The sequence below is a fragment of the Stigmatopora nigra genome, chromosome 20, assembly GCF_051989575.1.
Source record: "Stigmatopora nigra isolate UIUO_SnigA chromosome 20, RoL_Snig_1.1, whole genome shotgun sequence".
Classification (NCBI taxonomy): Eukaryota; Metazoa; Chordata; class Actinopteri; order Syngnathiformes; family Syngnathidae; genus Stigmatopora; species Stigmatopora nigra.
The window spans coordinates 4,146,170-4,161,413 of NC_135527.1; the positions used below are offsets into that span (position 1 = coordinate 4,146,170).

The following is a 15,244-nucleotide window of genomic DNA, read 5'->3' on the forward strand; positions in this document are numbered from 1 at the left end:
GTATACAACTTAGTCCTGCAAATATCTAACCATATCAGCCTAAACTTTTATACATAAACTTTTTCCTACATTGCTGTCTTAGAAATATTACCCTGTTTGCCTAGATAAAGTCGGACCTACTGTTCATTCGAAGAGAGTTGCAAGAAAATCGCGCTGAACAGGACTCCACTGTTGCAAGTTGGTAATAAATATTTTTCCTATTAAATTGATCTCACTTTTTCTTAACCTGCTCCTAAAGTTGTATTTCAGATCTATCACATGTGTCTCAGTTCTCAAAACAATTGAAGGTCTGCCAGATCCTCCCGAGGGAGGGCTGTGGACAACACTGTCAGAAGTCAAAACAAATTGTAAGTCCTCCGGATCTTCCTAAGAGAGCTTGATGTGAACCACACTTTCAGAAGCCGATGTTTATCAAAACAATTGAAAGTCCTCTGTATCTTCCCAAGAGATCTCGGTGTGAACAATAGCTCTGAGAAGTCCAGCTGCAAAGAGGAGTGACCTTCAATTTGTTTCGGTTAACTTGGGAGCGAGCATTATTATTCTAAGAGCTGTATTAAAATGACTTTTTATTGTCAATAACTCTATATATTCTATCTTTACCAGCCCTTCCTTACTTGCATATCTGGCTTGAAAAGGAAGAACAAAATAATTCTCGTTCAACTCTTTCATAATTTGCATAATCCTGGACATCAAGCCATTGAAAACAGCCATTGATTTCACCTCGGTGAAGGACGTGTCGTAGAGTGGAACATTTTCAAACATTGCATATGCCCCCTGCCCCAACAAAAGCACATCGACCATCAGAAGCATATCAACTGCTTTGCAGTCCTGGAAAGTCATGAGACTGGTGGCTGCCAGCTGATTTTTCATTGCAAATCCAATTTCTTTGTTGTTGTTTTTTTGACATTGTAATGGTTGTTGTTCACCCTATTCATATTTTCATTTGGCATAACCCAAAAAAATAAACTTCTGCTACGATTTGGCAAACGATCCCGTAAGTCAGAACGCCATCCCTCGATGAGGCTCAACGTCATCGAGAGGCCAGCTGCCCCACCGAAATTCTGAGCCGCCAATTGTATCTCCTCCACTCTAAAACATACTGATTAAACAGTGAAACCAAAACACATAGTCCTATTTCTTTTACGACAGGAATTATATAATGTATTTAAACAATTTCACCACCATAAGCCAAAACGTGCAATCAGTGGCGCAATTTGTCTTGGACAATGGGCACACAATGTCTCATCTACCGCACCAGATTCAGACCATGCCCTTTAAGGTTTAAACAGGTAGGTAGCACAAAAACTGGCTTGTCATTCACTGCTTGCGAAACAGGATGGACACCGTTTCAATATTTTTCCTTTTCTTTACAAGCAGGACCCTTTTTTTTTGTAAAAACACTTTCCCCAAAGAATGGTGATTGAGGGAGTTGCTGTTATATCCGATCGTATTTACCCTCGTCTGGTCATTTTTTTTAACCCTTTGTAAGGTTTAGTCTCAGTTGAATCACTTTCACATTTGGACACATATGGAGACAATAAAAGCAATATAAAAGAGTTCCCTATGGTTTATGGCATTGCTCTCTGCAATATTATTTCCAATCAATATTGGAGTGGTTGCCGTTTCAATGAATTCATCAGAAAGTTTTTCTCATCTGTCTCCCCAAACGTTTCAACTGATGAAACCTTCTTACAGTGCAAAAGGTGGATCCATATACCCCTCTTGGCTATTTTCATGTCTGCTGGTTGGTCACCAACAAGTTGGACGTTCCCCCTTTGGGTCGGCAAGTGCTTCTTCTTTATACTTCAGGTTGAGCACCCAGTCTCCTGGCACCACCGTTGGTCAAGTCCGTTTCCTGCTGAGAAGCACCGTCTCCTTCTGCTCACCCCAACTCAATGTGATTTCTTAAAAATGTTCTCTTTTTATGTAGTTAATGAGATTAGCCTCATCATCCAGTTCCAATCGTGCAGTGAATATCGACGTTTTGTATGGTCTACCAAATACTATTTTCATATGTTGTTGTCCGGTTAAACCTGTTATGTACGCACAGTGATGTCATAGCAAAATGTGGAACCTTTTGCAATCCCATCAATTATTTTGTTCACACAATTTGGGTGCTGTTATCACTATAAGTCAATGGTTCTTTGGAATTCCGTTTCGTGCACTGATATGCTGAGCGCAAGTTAAGAATGCTGTGCAAAAAATTCCACAAACAACTTAAACCCATAAGTTGTGTAGTGGTACCGTTCCAAGGCCACCATCGCCCCTGTCGAGAGATAGGACTTCCCATGACTCAATATGGCAGCTCACCCAAGTAAGCTGATATACAATTGTTTTTTTCTTCTCAGTGCTCCCAAATTCCCCATTTCAGAGATTATTTGTTCCTTCACGTCAAGTTTCACATTTGGAATACTGCTGCTGGATTCTCATCAAAAAATTCATTTGATATTTTTTGCAATAATTTATCCCTGCATCCCTGAAAAGGGCTTATTGGCATTTTCAGAAATCGATTTCAAATTTCCAAATCCTCTTCCACCTTGATTTCTGACCGATTGATTATATCTTGTGTGAAATATGAATTGTATTCTTATATTTAATCTTGCACCCTTTTCACTATTATGTATTAAAAGTTACTAGAATAGAATTTAATTTAAATCTATTGGTTAAAATGTGCACTGCACCTTTTTTTACTCCAGCTCCTTCATTTGTTTTAACGCCTCCCATTTTTATGGGTCTTATCTCTAATAAAACCACAATTGAAGCAGCTTTTCGGCGGGAAATAGGTTTGAGGAGGTGGACAGTAGTCACACTCTCGGGCCTCTGAATTGTTGACTCCCCCGCCTCTGCAGACGCGGCCCTAACGTTCATTCTATCTGCCTCAGTGTGTGTTCCTGTGTTTGAAGTGTTGGCCAGTAGCCCCAACAGGGGTGTGTGTGCAAAATGTTTGGAGAACAATGTTGCACCTTCATACCGAACAACACGTCACCCGATGGGTCCCTCACCAGGGCCATTAGTGGCCTGCAGGCCCTAAACCACAATATGAAAAAACATTCTGGAGTAGAATTATCCACTTGGACAGACTGGTGGGATAAGACCTTTGAAAAATGTAAGGATTTGGCCATATCTGTTGTGTTTTCTGTAGCCATATTTGCTACTACCTTGACACTGTATGGGTGTTGTCTTATCCGCTGTTTGCGCTCCAGTAGACTTATAACAACTGCAAATGCCTCTACAAATTCTAAATGTACCGGGGAAAGCAGTGAAGTCCAGGAGTACGGTAATTCCGAGGATGAATTGGGCAAACATGATTATGTTTCTTTTTCAGACCAGCCATGCGAGTAAGGAGTAGGCGGGTATAATTGCAGTCACCTGATATTTCCTTTTGCGATTACTATAAAATAATTAATAACATACATATTATAAAAACGGCGGAATGTTGGGTTTATTCTGTAATACTATTATATATGGGTGTATTTAATCATTTCTTTGTTAAACAATTCTTCCAATTGTCCGAAGAGAACTTGGGGTTGTAACCAGTCACCTAGTCCTCTCACAAGGACTGTTCATCTGACAGCTCACCCAGTCCCTGGCTTCGAGGACTGTTGATCCGGGTTTGCAGCGAAGAGTCGTCAAGGACTCTTGCTACCAGCAGATGGATATCAATCACTTTCAGGAACACTCGCACAGTGTTCCTACATAGTGACACACTTTGCGCTTCTTCATGTAAATGTTATGCCAAATGAAGGCGTGATTGTAATTGTTATGCCAAATGAAGGCGTGATTGTTTAAATTCAAATGAAGTTTGATTTTAGATTCCTCTGTCTATTATTGTTAAATACCTTAATTGTTATTCAAGTTACAGATGTTGTTTTTGCTTACACATGTTGGATTAATCAATAACCTTGTAATAGTTTTGATTCATGGCTTTAAAGCCGTACGAGAAATTACTGTTCGAGGAGATACTTTGGAGATCGGGAGGAAGTCTTGATGTATCTACCCTTATTTGGTTTTACCAGAGATGCACATTTTTTAATTAAATGTCAATAATTGAATAAGATGTCTGCCTGCAGTGATTGATCATTATATCAGAAGTGTAATTGTTAACTAACCTATCAGGGTGCGTCTTATACGAGAAAAAATGTCAAATTCAATGATTTCAAGGCAATTTTATCAAAGTTAAGACTTACATGCGGAGGCAGCTAACATGTGAGAAAATATGGTATAAAAGTCGCACTTGAATATTTGTCGCAGGCCAAACTATGAAAAAAAGTTAGACTTATAGTCCGGAAAAAATGGCAACTTGGTTGATTGTCACATTTATACTCGTGGAAAATAATCAAATTATAATTTGAACCAAAATAACCAGCATGAATGACTAAAATGTTTATTGGTCACCATTTTCCATCCGAACACACACGTGTCTCTTAACCTGATATTTCCAAGACAATCTTTCACCACAAATTGAGCAGGAGAAAGGTGTCTCACCAGTGTCGGTTCTTGTGTGTTGCATTAAATTCCCCTTTTTAGAGAAGATTTGACCACAAAATGAGCGTGCAAAGGGTTTCTCGCCACTGTGGGTTCTCGTGTGTTCTGTCAAGTGCTCCTTCTGAGCGAATCTTTGGCCACACAGTGAGCAAGTGAAAGGTTTCTCACCGGTATGGGTCCTCGTGTGTTTTGTTAAATCTGACTTGGCAGGGAATCCTTCCCCACCCGCGGAGCAGGAGAACGGTTTCTCGTCCGAGTGGGTTCTTTGGTGGATTTTTTAGGAGTTCTTGTGCGCAAATCTCTGGCTGCAGACCGAGCAGGCATAAGGTTTCTCCCCAGTATGCGTTCTGGTATGGATCGTCAATTTAGCCTTCTCCGCAAATCGTTGGCCACAAATAAAGCAGGAAAAAGGTTTCTCCCCAGTGTGTGTTTTCGTGTGCTGTGTCAGGTTCTGCTTGGAAGTCATTTTCTTACCGCAAACTGAGCAGGAAAAAGGTTTCTCACCAGTGTGAGCTCGGGTGTGGTTGGTTAGGTTTTGCTTGGAAGACAATTTCTTCCCCAAATGGAGCAGGGAAAAATTTTCTCTCTGGTGTGGCTCCTCGTGTGCCTCTTCAAGTTGGACTTCTTCCCGTAGGTTTTCCCGCACTGTGAGCATTTATTGCCCGCGGACGCCGCATTGTGAACTTTGTCTTCGTCATTGGTGTCCAACGACGTAGCGGCGTTGCTTTTCGTTAGCGGAGCAATGAGCTTGAGTGCTTCCGTTGAGCAGCTGCTGGCCTCGCTCAGACCGTCGTCTTCGCTTTTTAAAGGCTCAAAAGTGCACGTGAGGATGTCGATCTCTTCTTCTTTAACATTGGGGGGGGAATCTCCTTCCTTTTTGAGGGGATTCGGCACCCCCTTAATGTGGGGGTTCCCAACTGTAATTAAATTCCTGCTCCTCTTTTACGGGTTCAAACTTTTCCTCCACTTTGATGAGTACAAATTCTTTCTCTTCTTTTTTGATATATGGCGACCTCTCTTCTTCTTTGAGACGAGCGGACGCCGGGTGGTCGAGACAATGCCCTGGGTGGATATCTGTATGGTGGAGAAATGTCATTGTGTGGAAAATTCTTTGCTTATTTCAGTTTTCATTCATTTTAATCTGTCTTTTCAAATGAAAACAGAGTAAACAGGACACCAGTATGGTTTCTCAATATTGTCCATTTTTAAAAGACATTGTCATTGTAATACATCTTCATCTGAAAACAAGTGCTATTTTAATAAACACCGTTTTAATGATCGCCAATTGGTGAAAAAAGTAATCAATGCACCAACTGAAAGATTATTTAACTTTATACGAAACGACAGTGATTAATATTAAGTATATACTCGTCAGAATAAAATCCTTAGTAAATTAATTATTAATCAGTAACGGAGAATAGATAACGCGACTGAACTTGGAATTTCTTTTATGAACGGAATTTTCATCAACAATTTATTAAGTTATCCTGGACGCCACAATTGAAAAATAGCTCTTTCTGGTGGTCAAATTACCGCTTTTTCATCTTTCAATTGCTCTTGTTTGGATATGTACTTGTACTGCAAGTACTTGGACTAAAGTATGTGTACTTGCGTGCACTTGTGTATCCTTGTACTAAATGTGTGGGTGCTATTGCTAAAACTATGTGTACTTGTAATACAAGCAAGAGCCTATATTTTCACGTACCTTATTGACAGAGGGTCATAAAATATACCTAAATTTGGAATATTATTCCTTGGGGGCCATACTCAGAATTTCAAATAAAAAAAACACCGCTTTTAAAAGTACAAAACTCACTTAAATCTTTTAATAACATTCTTACACTGCTGCTAATCCATGATAATCAACGAGTATGCATTCACACGGGGGTCTAATGATATCAAAATAATGATTAAAGCTGGGCTTTTAGCTTATAAATTAGCCATACACACCCAACAAAAGAGCCACATATGGCTCGCGAGCCTTAGGTTCTCTATACCTGGTTTAGAGGTGTCATATTGTCCTCCGGTACAACTGATAAAACCGAACCGTACACCCGTGTAAAAGCCCAAAACAAAGTTTTGGTATACGTGAACATCAGGAAAACGTGTTTTTGACATTAAAACTGGGTCAGCTGACTCCGAGTTGTCACGTAACCGAAAACCAATATCAGACTCGACTGTGTTTACATGATGAACCTCAACCACGGAGGGTGAAAATAAATCTATAAATATTCAAATGATCATCTATTTGAGAGTTATGAGAGATATAAAAACATTTATCTGACAATTTTTTTGTGTTTGTTGTTAGCCTGCTCGGTGATGTGTTGATCCTAATCGCCTTGTTTGTCCCCTTATGTCGCAGTTATGCCAGGTTAAAGCTAGGCTAAGCTAGGTTTCAGCCTTCGTTCATAAAATTCGAAAGGAAATGGAACAAATGCTCTGTTCCTATACTTTTGGTGGATTCGTTCATGAGGCTAAGAAGAAATAAAACGTGTGAAATAAAAAGCGAATTGCCTTAAAACCCCGTAAAAATTAAAACACTTCCAGAACTATCGTATTGATTTGACAGAAACCCCGTGTCGCCGCTAAGTGGCAGCATTGCGCCCAACTGCCAGAAATACGAGAGAAGAACACTCACATCCTTTTGGATCCTCGTTTTTTTTGTTATTGTATTCCTCATTTTAGTCACTTAAATTGACCCTATTGAAGTTTAAATTAGTCCCTTCCCTTAGTTTCATGTGTTATTTTGAAGCGTAACTTAAAAAGTACGTTTTGAATCTAAGCAAATAACGCCCCTCTTTTTTGTCACCGTTGAATTTGGAAGGCTCATTTTATTCAACAAAAAGACCCCAAAATTATTTTCACCAAAAAGAGAGCTTTATTGGAAGTACACAAAATATGACAAGATAACTTATAATATGACAAAAGTATAAGGACATTGTACTGCTTATTCATTTTGACAAAATTCATTCTTTCAAACCATATTTCTACTGTTTCTTAGATCCTTGATTCAATATATCAATTATTTTCATTATAATGGACTATGTTTGAATAACACTCAATCGACAAATACAGCAATTTTCAAATTTCGTTTTTAACTGTGAAGACATTTTCCATATTATTTACATCACATTATTGGTTATTTACTTTGTAATTTCCTAATTTAGGCTCTACTATTTCGGATAGAATTGTGAAGTATATAAAATCTTCAACAACACTCAATTTTATTATACAGACGATCCCCTACTTATGAACATTCAACTTAGAAACAAACGGTACATACGAACATACCTGCAAATTGCGTTGATGTCGAAAAATGTTCATAAGTTCGATTTTGAATTGCTTTTTGTGAGTAGTGCTTTTTTCCGCCGCAAATACCGACACCTGGCTCTGTGAGAGCTCAGCTCACCCAGCATCTACCTTCCTCTGCCCAGTTCGTTGCAATGCAGAAGTGCGTGGCGTATATCCGGTGCGCAAAGAACCTTTTTCATTTCTATCATTAAATATCCGGTGCATCCATTATTCAATATGGTTGGTGAAAAGCGAAAGGCTTCTAGTGAGGGAGGTACAAGGAAGAGGCAAGCCATTTCCTTTGAAACCAAAGTGGCAATAATAAAGAAGCTTGATGTGCGTGAGAAAGTGGTGAGCTTTGCACGGGAATACAACTTGAATCGTTCGACCGTCAGTACCATTTATAAACAGAGAGATCGAGCGGCAGGACCTAAACATTGAACGTTGCACAAAGGTTGCAAATCAATTGAATGATGCCATACAGTGCTACCGCATCATTTATGATGAAAAAAAAAGAAGATAGCTTCTAGATAGTTTCTTTTGGCCAGTTTATAGTAAATCTCTCTCTAATGTATGTATTCTCTCCATTTTATTAAATGATTTTTTTTCAGTACAAACCAATACCGGTTACTTATACAAGCCTTAAACATACAAATGCACTTATATAAACCCTCAATATACTTATATAGACATTAAACATGAATTATAATGCAAAATATAGCACTGAATCAACTTCAATTTGAAGAATTTCAACTTATGAACACTTTCAACTTATGAACACTTTCAACTTATGAACACTTTCAACTTATGAACACTTTCAACTTATGAACACCTTCAACTTATGAACACTTTCAACTTATGAACAAGCGCCCGGAACCTAACTCATTTGTAAGTAGGGGAGCGTCTGTACAGTAATACCTTGACATACTAGTGTTCAAACATACGAGACAAATTTGAGATATGAGCCTACCGGATGGTTCCCAAATGATTCAGTAGTAAATTAGAACAAACTTGATGTTTTTTTTTAGGATGGAAATGGCTTAATTTATATTTTGTTCATTTCTATGGGAAGAATTGACTTGAGATACGAGTCAATTGACATAGTAGCTCAATCCCGCAATGAACTAGTATTTTAAGGTAATAATGTATTTGAAGTGTGGATTGTTATTACACATTAAAAAGTGTAAACATGATTTTCAGAATGCAAAATACAATTATACTTTGATTACAATGATCTTTCATACAGAATTTGATAAAGCAAGCAAATCCATCCTTGGTTATTGCTTGTCACAACACATTTGCATCTTTTAAGCCTATCCTTACGACTCTATCTCTGGCAAGAAGCTGAGCAGGAAAAGGGTTTCTGACCAATGTGGGCAATTGTGTTTTTAAGATATTCCTGCCACAAATTGAGCAAAAATGTGCTTTTCTCCTGTGTGGGTTGTTGAGTCTTCTTTTTAGGTTCCCTTATGTGAAAATGTTGGAACATTAACTGCGCCTGGAAAATGTTTTTGAATTGTGTAGCTTTTTAATTGGGCTGTTGTAGCGCATCTGTGGTCACAGACTGAGCAGGAAAACATTGTTCTCCAGTGTGGGTTAATAAGTGTTCTTCTTAATTCTCTTTCGGGAAAATGTCCGACCACAAACTGAGCAGAAAAATGGCTTTTTACCTGTGTGTACTCATGTGCCTTTTTAAGTTTTGCTGGTGAGAAAATGATTTACTACAAACTGAACACGAAAATGGCTTTTCACCAGTGTGGGTTCTTAGGTGGGCTTTTAAGCTTTCCCTGTGTATGAATCGTCGACCACAAATTGAGCACGAAAATGTTTTTTCACCAGTGTGGGTTACTAGGTGTCTTTTTAAGCTTGCCTTCTTTGTGAATCTTTGACCACAAACTGAACATGAAAATGGTTTTTCACCTGTGTGTGTTCTTGCATGGCTAATTAAGCTTCCCTTTTGTGTGAATCTTTCACCACAAACTGAACACGAAAATGGTTTTTCACCAGTGTGGGTTAGTACGTGTTTTTTTAAGCTTCCCTTCACTGTGAATCTTTGACCACAAACTGAACATGAAAATGGTTTTTCACCTGTGTGGGTTCTTATGTGCCTTTTTAAGTTTCCCTTATCTCTGAATCTTTGACTACAAACTGAACATGAAAATGTTTTTTCACCTGTGTGGGTTTTTGTGTGGGTTTTTAAGTTTCCTTTTGTAGAAAAGGCTTTACTGCAAACTGAACACAAAAATGTTTTTTCACCAGTGTGGGTTCTTGTGTGTCCTTCTAATTTATCCTTCCGTGCAAATGTCTGACCACAAACAGAACACGAAAATGTTTTTTCACCAGTGTGGGTTACTACGTGTCTTTTTAAGCTTCCCTTCACTGTGAATCTTCGACCACAAACTGAACACGAAAATGGTTTTTCACCTGTGTGGGTTCTTTTGTGTCTTTCAAATTTATCCTTCCGTGCAAATGTCTGACCACAAACAGAACACGAAAATGTTTTTTCACCAGTGTGTGTTCTTGCATGACAAATTAAGTGTTCCTTCTGTGTGAATCTTTGACCACAAACTGAGCATGAAAATGGTTTGTCACCCGTGTGGCTCCTCATATGTTTTTTCAAAGAAGACTTTTTCCCAAAGGTTTTGCCACACTGAAAGCATTTACAGAGTTTGTCACCGCTGGGATTTTTCATATCTTCATCATCATCATCATCATCATCATCATCAAGCAACTTGTTGCCATCTGATAAAGGAGAACTTACATTTTCTGCTCGCCATCCTTCTGTTGAGCTGCCGTTCAGAAGCTCCACCCCTCTGTTGGCCACGCCCAGATCATCTTCACACTTGAAAGATTCCCCGGTTGAACATTTGACACATTCGTTTTTGATTGGAGGTTGGTCTTCTCTTTTGCACTGTTGAGGGAACTCTGGTCTCTCCTCTTCAATTTGGGGCCATGCTGAGACGTTTGCAGGCTCCGCCCCTTCACTGGCCACGCCCAGATAATCCCTTTTCACGGACTCACCTGGTGACCAGGTGAAATGATCTTCCTCCTTTTTGATTGGAAGTTGCTCTTCTCCAATTTGTTTTTGAGGGAACCGTTGCTCCTCCTCTTTAATTAGGGGCCATGTTTTGGTATTTGCAGGCTCCGCCCCTCCGCTGGCAACATCAACATTGTCAAAAAGCAGGTCGTTGCCATCTGATGAAGGAGCAATGAAATGTTCTGCTCGCCATCCTTCTGTTGAGCTTCCGCTCAGAAGCTCCATCCCTCTGTTGGCCACACCCATATCATCTTCACTCTTGAAAGGCTCATCAGTTGACCATTTGACACATTCCTCGTTTTTGATTGTAGTTTGCTCTTCTCTTTTGCACTGCTGAGGGAACTCTGGCTCCTCCTCTTTAATTCGGGGCCAAGTTGATGTGTTTGAAGGCTCCGCCCCTCCGCTGGCCACACCCAGAACATCTTCCCTCTTCAGTAACTCACCAAGTGACCAGGTGAAATCATCTTTCTCCCTTTTGATTGGATGTTGCTCGTCTCTCATTTGTTGTTGAGGGAACTCTTGCTCCTCTTGTTTAATTAGGGGGCCTGTTTTGGTGTTTGCAGGCTCCGCCCCTCCACTGGCCACACCCAGAACATCTTTCTTCAGTAACTCACCAAGTGACTGGGTGAAATCATATTCCTCCCTTTTGATTGAAAGTTGCTCGTCTCCCATTTGTTGTTGAGAGAACTGTAGCTTCTCCTCTTTGATTTGGGGGAGCTCAAATTCCTCTTCAAGGCCAACAGACTCCTGCCCATCAGCACCAAGATCATTTCCGAAACCTGCAAAGACACAAAGATAATTGATTAACCATTTTCTAATTGTAGAATGACTGAATTTCTTGTTCACAGAAATGAAACCAAACGGAAGGGGGCGCCATACATTCATTTTGTCTCAATGCAGTACTTACTACTGTATTATTCTCTTCAACAGCAACACGAGTTGAAAACTGTTTATAGGTGCATTTTTCAAAGTAAGGGACTATTGGTCATTAAAGTTTCTTCACTGGTGATATATCTCCTTAGAATTAGTAAAATCTTTTTGGAGCCCTTTCATTGTAAACATTCTCTTTTATGTTTTAGATCTTAATTTAATAAAAATGCTTTCACCAAAGGGGACACATTAAAAAGCATTGACTTTTATTAAGTAGCAGGTCTGTTATTATTTGGAGGATTAATGAGATTGAAATAGAGGTAAAGTCTGATTGGACACTCAATTTCCCTTAGGTACGAGTGTGAGCGTGAATGGTTGTTTTTCTCCTCGTGCTCTGCGATTGGCTGGCCACCGATTCAAGGTGTTCCTCGCCTCTGGCCCGAAGGCAGCCGGGATAGGCTCAAGCACCCCCATAACAAGATTTAGCATATCAGAAAATGAATGAAGGGATCAAAAACAGTGGGAGAAGACCAACGTAGCCTCGGCAGCAAACGTCGACTGGTTAGATGGTGCATTTCCAGACAATTTTCTGGCACTTGGCTGCCAGATTCAAGTATTCTGCCTTCTTGCCTTCGAAGGTGGTCTCGATCCCCTCCTCTGATGGTACTGGTAGTTCTATGAGGTGAAGCGCTCTTGCCTCAATACCTTAATGTCTGTGCGGAGTGATGTAGTGATGATCTCTGATGATCGTTAATATTCTATTTATTTATAAGCTGCATTTGAATTTTAGCATTAAATGTTTAACTACTTTCGCAGGCCGCACCACGGAGTGGTAATGGGCCAGGCTTGGCCTTCGGGCCGCAACTTTGAGATCATTGTTTGATCGCTGCTCTCGTTGTTTAGTTCATCTATTTTTTTCCAAGATGGCGCCTTTCACACGGCTGGCGGTGGCAGTAGCTCTGCCCACTCTTATGTCTTTTATGTTTTACAGCCCTTCTCTTCTTTTAATGACATTTTAATATTTCTTAATACATTCCTTTTTACTTTACTTTGTACTTTACACTTTGTTTTTTTACAACTTTCCTTGTTCTGTTAGACTGGCTTCTTTCTGCAACTTCTTTTTTGGAACCATTCAGCCATGCCTACGCTCTCATACACATGGGACTAGCTGTTACAATACATAGCAATAGGAGCAACACCTCAATACCGGTGGATATTCGGCGCAGGACAAAAGTGCCAGGAGAATAAGCAACACCTCTGACCAATCATTCCATCATGGGCCTCATAATTACCAGGCCAGAAACGGAGTCGAGGAGTTCCACTCTCCTACTGTTGTCTTCAGCTCCAGACTATTGAGGAACTGTGTGGATAAGCTTGGAAAGTGACTCTGCATATTCACTACCTCGGTCACAGTCTGCAGAAGTTCCCCATCTTGTGGGAGACCTCCTGTGTGTGGTTCCAATTTTTAACACATATTTGAGTCTGGATCCGTTTTTGCTACCGCAACCAAGATGGCGCTGTTCATGTAGCTCCTCTTGCGCGTTTTGTGTTTTTGCTGCTTTTCTGTCTTAATGATTTAATTTGATGATTCTTAATGATCCCATTTACTTTGCTTTGTACTTTATCCACAACCCACTCGTAGACGAACAAACAAATTTAAATCAACTTAGATTAATATATAGACACACTCAAAGATATATTTAATGTAACTTTACACAAAAGCCCGTAGATATCGGTTATATACGAAAGAGATGCGGCAAAAAAGACTGTGCTACAATGGTAATCAGCCTCTCATGTCATGGTCACCTTGCTTGGTCGCATCCCGACATTTTGATCATATCGCGGGCTAATTATTCGATCTAAATTTTCATCGTACCACGAGCATGTCGTAGGTTGAGGTACCACTGTACAAGAATATTTCATGTTCAGAACAATACATCATGGTGGGCAGCAATGTTTTATGTGAATACAAGGTTACTTTAAAGTTACAGAACACAACTGTCAACCTCTGCCGTTATAAATGATTATGATTCCCCGTACAAACCCCCCAAAAACGTATAAACACCGTACGACGTAGGTTTACTCGCGGTAACTCGTTTCTCACTATGTGGCTCCTCCATGCTTGCTTCCATGATATTTACTCTATGTATATCTACGCATGTGCATGTCATCCTCTACTGATATTGCCGTACACACCTCTAAAACAATACATACGATTGAGGATAATTTTTGTTGGTATACCGTGACAATAGTAACGATCGATGACAGTAGCGTCTTGGCTACCAGCCTACGAAACTATCTGGATTTCAGCCAAAACGGTCTCGTTGAGATCGGTTTTCATAAATATTGGCGATATTTTTTATTTCCCCGTACAAAAGTCGGTGTACGGCGTACATGATTTGAAATGGTAAGAAAACGTATAACATACGTATAAAACGTACAAATTGACAGGTATGAGAACAGTAATCGAAAGGAAGATGTTGCAGATTAAAGGCGTGAATCTTGGAAAGCTGGCGACATCAAGTGGTTTATCGTTGTAACACGTTCTCAGCTCTAGTAATAATGCTGAGCGCTGTCGTGCTTCGATTCATTCAATAAAGTCACGATCAGAAACAACATTGCCCACCCCGTTAAATATTTCATTATAAAATATTAATTGTGTAACATAAAGTATATATTGGTCTATTATGCAATAATGGTCGTCTAAAGTGAACGTACCTTCGAGTTTGTGAAGAACAACTTTAACTTGCATCATTTTGCTAACAATAGAATGTTGATGACATGAGAGATCCTCTTTCACGCCATAAAGTTCCATCTGAAACTTTTCCACAAAGGGTGTCGTTCTCGCGGGCATTTTTCACACTTTTTTGTGTTCGCTTGACGACGTTCTGATGCAGACGACGTGTTCCTTTGTTAGCCGCCAGCTAGGCTAGGCTAAAGTACGACTCCCAAAACGGATTGAAGAAAAACGGACTGGCCTCCGATTCCACAAACTATTCGATGTTGAATATGTTGTCGAGGTTTAGTTTCATTTAAGTTCAATTAAATTGAGGAGAAACAAGAGGCGCACAAACAAAAAGTTAAAATCGATAGCCATGCAGAAATGAACACCGCACCCCTTCTTCTTCCTCATGAGGTTTTACGGTTGTTGGCAGCCAACGTACTGTAGCATTATCGCCCCCTACTTCTCAGTACCTCATGCCAGGTTCTCAATTCAGATTTTAAACAGAGGGGGCGATAATGTTAAATTTGGACTCCTAATGCCACAGCGTGAAGAGAGCAGCTCGAAGTCCATTTCGAGTTTAGTTAGCCGTGACACTAAATCGAACAGCTACATTTTGAGAAAAAGTTAGGTAATTTTAAGAACATTTGTTTTAAATCATACATTGTGTTTTATCTTATTGCAAGTAGCAAATAACATATTTCAATATTTAAATATAAGGGTGTATGGGGTACAATAATTTTTATTAATGCACAATTCCCGCATTTTACTAACGAAGGTAGTGTGGCCGAGCGGTCTAAGGCGCTGGATATAGGCTCCAGTCTCTCAGGAGGCGTGGG

The 15,244-nt window shown here is 39.8% G+C and overlaps 1 protein-coding gene across 3 annotated transcripts; it reads right to left on the bottom strand.

The window, feature by feature from the left end:
• Positions 1 to 5,370: 5,370 nt before the first annotated feature.
• On the bottom strand, positions 5,371 to 14,845 carry LOC144213349 (uncharacterized). 3 transcript variants are annotated; one of them, XM_077741768.1, is made up of 3 exons: positions 14,402 to 14,845; positions 10,538 to 11,592; positions 5,371 to 5,559 (listed from the first exon to the last, which is right to left on the bottom strand). In XM_077741768.1, exons 1-3 carry the CDS (start codon positions 14,535 to 14,537, stop codon positions 5,428 to 5,430), a joined length of 1,323 nt encoding a protein of 440 aa, XP_077597894.1. In that variant the 5' UTR covers positions 14,538 to 14,845; the 3' UTR covers positions 5,371 to 5,427. The 3 variants fall into 3 exon arrangements, with proteins under 3 accessions (XP_077597894.1, XP_077597892.1, XP_077597891.1); XM_077741766.1 differs by lacking the exon at positions 5,371 to 5,559 and adding an exon at positions 7,478 to 10,426; XM_077741765.1 differs by lacking the exon at positions 5,371 to 5,559 and having other exon boundaries at positions 7,478 to 11,592.
• Between the last annotated feature and the right edge of the window lie 399 nt (positions 14,846 to 15,244).